We start from the raw sequence: 5,118 nt of genomic DNA on the forward strand, positions 1-5,118 counted from the left end.
GGCGGGGCGGCGGGGCCGTGGCGGGGGCTCGGCCAGCCTTGAGGGCGGCAGGGGGCGGCGGCGGGGGCTGGTGCACAGGGTCCAGGGCCGTGTTGTGCACGACCTTGCTGAGCCCGGCCTCCTGCTTGATCTTGAGCTTGAGGCCGATGCGGCTCCGGGCTTCATAGGTCTTGATAGGTGGGCGGTTGCGGGAGGGCATTGGGCCATCCTCGTCGGCATCCAGGGATGAGGCCGCAGAGGACGAGGACGAGGAGGACAGGGAGGACGATGCCCTGGCCCAGGTCACCGACGGGGAGCCACCCGCTCCACCATGGCGGATCACGAGCTTGGTGGGCAGGTGTGGAGGGGGCTGGGCTGAGGCCCCGGAAGCTGAGGACGATGGTGGGCCGTGGCCAGTCAGCCGATGACCCTCGGAAGAGGCTGAGACAGGGAGGCCAAGGGAGCGAGAGGAAGACACATACTCGTCTGCAAAATCAGAGGGCATAGAAAACCCACAGGAGTTAGGAGAGCGCAGAGGCCCCAGAGCCGAGCTAAGACTTGGTGTCACTGAGCACCTGCCCTAGGCGGGCTTCAGGCTGAGGCCTTGATTCTGCACATCCTTAGGGCACAAGGCCGGGTGTGACCTATCAGCCATCCCAAGCCCTTCCTAAACTAAACCACACTCTCCCACAGGGCCACAGGGGCTGTTCAAGAGGTAAAGGAACTAACTAAAAGAATATAAAACAAAAGGCGCAGTTTCTTGGTCACACTGGCCACACCCAGCACACTGGCCAGCATCTATACAGCAGCTTCACCACCGCAGGTAGCTCTACTGGCCGCACTGTTCCTTGTGTGTATTTAATGTGGAGGGAGGAGGGCATTTCATTTGGTGGAGAAATCTGGTCTGAGGTGATGTGAGGGTATTTGTGGTCTTGACTACACAGTCCGGAAGCCCATCTCGTCCACTGCAGAAATCCTCACGTGTGTGTGTGTGCTCACAGGCTGCTTCCCAGAGCCCGCTAGACACTGTCCATGTACCGTGTCACATTCCTGAAGGCATATCCTCTCCAAACAGGGCCCCCAGGGTTTAGGATAAAGGGCTGTATACTGCTACTGGAACCTCCCACTTTACAGATGAAAGAGAGGTCCTGCGAGGGTAAGTACCTCGCCAAGGTCCCACGGCCAGTCAGTGCCAGAGCTGGGGTTGGAACCAGGGAGTTATGGTCTGGTTAGGGAAGCGCCTCACCACCACGAGCTCCTGCCCCACTTCACCACAGCCACACCTCGCACCCATTTAAGTACCAGCTGCTACTTTTTTAAAAACTAAGGTTTATCACAACCCTCTGAGTTTGATTCCCAGCACCACACACACAAAAAGTAAATAACCAAAAATAAAAACAAGATCCAGTCTAGCAGAATGAAAGCCCGTGTTGATGGCAGGTACAGGGACAGTGCTTTTCTCCAGGGAAGCACTGGAGGGGGTTAGACTAGAAGGTGGGCAAGGGCTAAGGGGACACTTTGGAAAACCATGGCTGGATTTGACTGTACCCTTTCCTGCATCGACTAGGGAGAGGCTTGTGAGAGGCAGTAAAAAGGCAAAAAAAAAAGGGCCACTGGCTCTCCAGCAGGCACAGGACTGGCACCTGAGTGGGCACGGTCACTGCATGTTCTGTCACCCTGGAGCCCGCAGTGTTTGCCTCCGGGTTCTCCTGCTCTCCTGGGGATGGCAGGATACTCCCTCACCCCAGGATCGGGGGGAGAAACCGACATAGGCAAGAACTGTGCGAGGAGAGCAGCGCCAGAGAGCCTGCCGGCCAGGGCGGGCGCCACCTGGTGGTGGAGTCAGGCAGGGGCCAGGTCAAGGCAATCCCAAGGCGTGGGTGGGATGGGAGCGCCACTCCCTCCCCTCCTCTCTCACCCGGCTTCTCCTTGGCAAGCTGTTTATCCAAGGCAAGGGTGGTCTTCTCCTCCTGAATGAACATTCGGTCGATCATTACCATCTCAGCCGAGGGGCTCACCCTCTGGTGGGGTTGAGAAGAGAACACAGGTTAAGAAGCAAGATGGGGGCGGGGGGCGGTGTCTTGGGATCTGACCGCCTGCCTCCCTGCCAACCTCTCTTCCCCCGCTAAGGGGCAGGAAGCCCTTCCCTGCTCAGAGAGGGGAAGGGTAAGGCTAGGGTCATAGGCGGGAGGGAGGGCAGGGAGGAGTGGCAGGGGGTTGTGGCCCTTACCCGGGACTCCTCCAGGAGCAGGAGCCTGTATTTATTAAGCATGGCCTGGGTGCGCTTCAGCAGCTGCGTGGAGACCGTCTCAAACTCCTCGTCCACTGCCAGGAAGACAAGCGACGGGGCCAGAAATGAGGGCGCAGATTGTGCTGGGACCGCAGGTCAAGTGCACATGCGCTGACCCGTCTCTATCCTTTGGGCCTCCTGCCCCTACCAGGGCCTGGGGGTCAGGGGACTGTGGGGAGGCCTCACCTCTGTGGTAGTCGTTGGGGGAGGGGAGGGCACCCTGGTAGACGTGGTAGGGCAGGAGGCGATGCAGGGCGTCCTCGAAGGAGGGGAAGGCCGTCTTGTAGTCGGGGTGCAGGACCGAGCCCTGGTGTCTGTGCAAATGCTCTAGGAAACTGGGGCAGGGAGGGGTGGGAGAGACCACACAGAGCAGGGTGAGGGCAGGAGGGAGTGAAGGGCAAGGGCCCTGCAGCGGGAGGTTATGGGCACACGTACCCAGCCTGGGCCCTGTTCCACTGACTCCCTGCCACCAGCCAAAGGCAGCAGTGCGACCATCTCCCCATTTTACAGTAGAGGAAACCGAGGCTGCGAAAGGTCACTCCTGCCCCAAGTACACAGAGCAGAGCGCCAAGGAGTGCTGGACCGCAAGCTCATGCTCTGTGCTGTTCGGTCTCCTGCCACCTGACAGCAGTGTCCCCCTGTCCCTGGCCCCACAACCCTCTGGGGAGCAGGGTGTTGTGGTGGGTAGGTGGCAAGATCCTGTTCCCTCCCTGGGCTGCCGCCTCCTCACAGCGCCTGCTACAGCGGTTAGGTCTCCATATCGGGGACCGACCGCCTCCTGCCACTGGCCGGTCTCCCAGCACACCTGGGGGCAGGGGCTCTGGTCTTGTCACTGCGGGGCTGCCAGCATGTACACACTGAGCACCTCATACACACTCGGTGGGAGGAGGACCAGCATCAGCGCCCACCACCCAAGCACCCGCCTCTCCACCGAGTCTTTTCTGCCCCTCAAAACACATCTACCCATGCAGCCAGGCACCCTCACCTGCCCACAGGTTCCATTCCCTTCACCCCACCCTGTGCCAGCATGTCTGAGGCACCGAGGGAGACCCAGCTGCTGCCCCCTAGAAGCCAAGGCCCACTTGTCCCAGCCAACCCTCACCCCACTCTCGTCAGCACTGCATTCTCGGGAGGGGAAAACTGGGGGCCTGGAAGGTGCTGGGGGGAAGCAGAGACACTGCTGAGGAACACAGCCTTGGGGTGGCGGGGGCAGGGCACAGGGCAGGCGGCACCCACTCACCAGGCCTCCTTGCTGGGCTGCAGCGTGGGGGGCTTCTTGAGGCTGCTCAGCTTGCTTTCGTACTGGGGGGGAAAGGAGGTGAGTGACAACGTGACGGGGACCCTCCCAGGTGTCTGGACCTGCTCCCCTCCAGCCTGGGGCACAGGGAGGCAGGGGTCCCGGCCCTAGCTGCAGGGGAAATGTGGTCTGGGCTGCGCTGGGGACAGTGGAGAGGGTGACAAGCAGGCCTGAACCCTGTCCCCTGCCCAGCCTGGTCTCTGGGTCTGTCTGACTCAGGTCTCATGTCTCGTCCCTTCACCAGATGGTCCTGTTCCCGAGCCACTGTCTGACATGTGGCCCCTCCATCTGCATGCTCTGTCTCCACCCACGTCACCCTCTTTCCCCTGCCTTGTCCTGTCTCCCTTCTGCCTCTGGCAAATCGGTCATCTCCACCTACCTGGGGCCCTGGTCCCTCTGACCGCCCTCTCCCCAGCGTCTGAAGGCCAGTCTGCCTTACCTGGTCCTGGTGTCGCTGGCACCACCTGACCTGTGGGTCTGTCTGGAGTCCTGACCCTGTCCCTCCTGTCCATGTCAACTCCCATCTGGGACTGGCTCTCATACTGTCACCCGGCTGTCCTGGCACCTGTCTGGGTTTTGACCTCTAAATCTTGGTCAGTGGGTCCCATCTGCCCCTTCCTGCCCATCTGGCTGTTTCCAGTGTCCTAGTTCAGCCTGCCCCGCTGGCCCTGTCTCCCAGTTCCCTGATGACGCCCGGTCCTGCACTGACCCTGCTCTGAGGACCTCTTACCTGCAGCCCGGAGGACTTCCCTGGCCCGGATACAGCGGCCTTGGCCACACTCAGGGTTGGGAGGTTGCTGGCAAAAGTTTTGCTCTCGGCAGGAAGCAGAGGAGGGAGGCCTGGGCGGGGCGGGGAGACAGGCCTGGGGTCACTGGCACGAAGGCCAGCTGCACACGTGTGCTCCCCTCTGTGCCCGCCACTCTCCTCCTGGTCCTCTGGCCTTGACAGACACAAGCCCTGGGTAGCCCTGGGCCAGGGCAACAAGCCCTGTCCCCTGCCTGCCTGTGGCCTGATGTCCGGGTGTCGCCCTGGGCTGGCAACCCCACAGCTCTGCCCCAGCCCACCCCTTTGAATCTCAGCCCCCACCCCGCCTTCACCCCGGGTCTCTCCTGTGTGGGCTCCTCCCCCTACCTGTGGTGGCCATGGGTGCCTGGGCAGGGGGATGGCTGGAGGCGGTGGGGGTCCCGGATGGGGCCTGTCCACTGACCAGCACAGAGGCAGTGGGGTTGGCGAGGGACCCCAGGCTGGTGGAGGTCTGCGGGACGGTGGGGGCCCCCCCAGCCTTGTTCTGGAGAATGATTCCGGACGGCACCTGAGGAGGGGACAGGTGGTTGAGGGGCAGGGGCACGGGCTAGGCGTGAGGGTGGCCAAATGCACCAGGGCCAGGAATGAAGAGCCGGGAAGCAGAAGGGATGGGCCGGGCGGGACGGCAGTGTCCCTGTGGTCCATTACCTGGTGGAATCTCTCCAGAAGAGCCTTCGGCTGGGGCAGCGCTGGAAAGGGGGTGGTCACCATCTGGAAGGTCCGAGGAGGCGGTAGGGGGGGCGCCGT

The 5,118-nt window shown here is 62.0% G+C and overlaps 1 protein-coding gene across 1 annotated transcript in view; it reads right to left on the reverse strand.

The window, feature by feature from the left end:
* The window catches only part of Bicra (BRD4 interacting chromatin remodeling complex associated protein), a 27,966-nt gene that overhangs the window by 3,317 nt on the left and 19,531 nt on the right, over positions 1–5,118 (reverse strand). Inside the window, 8 exon segments of the mRNA XM_015496988.2 lie at positions 4–465; positions 1,898–2,000; positions 2,210–2,304; positions 2,456–2,604; positions 3,510–3,571; positions 4,297–4,406; positions 4,699–4,879; positions 5,020–5,116. Coding sequence (XP_015352474.1) covers positions 4–465; positions 1,898–2,000; positions 2,210–2,304; positions 2,456–2,604; positions 3,510–3,571; positions 4,297–4,406; positions 4,699–4,879; positions 5,020–5,116 — 1,259 coding nt within the window.

Source organism: Marmota marmota, unplaced genomic scaffold (genome assembly GCF_001458135.2).
Source record: "Marmota marmota marmota unplaced genomic scaffold, marMar, whole genome shotgun sequence".
NCBI lineage: Eukaryota > Metazoa > Chordata > Mammalia > Rodentia > Sciuridae > Marmota > Marmota marmota.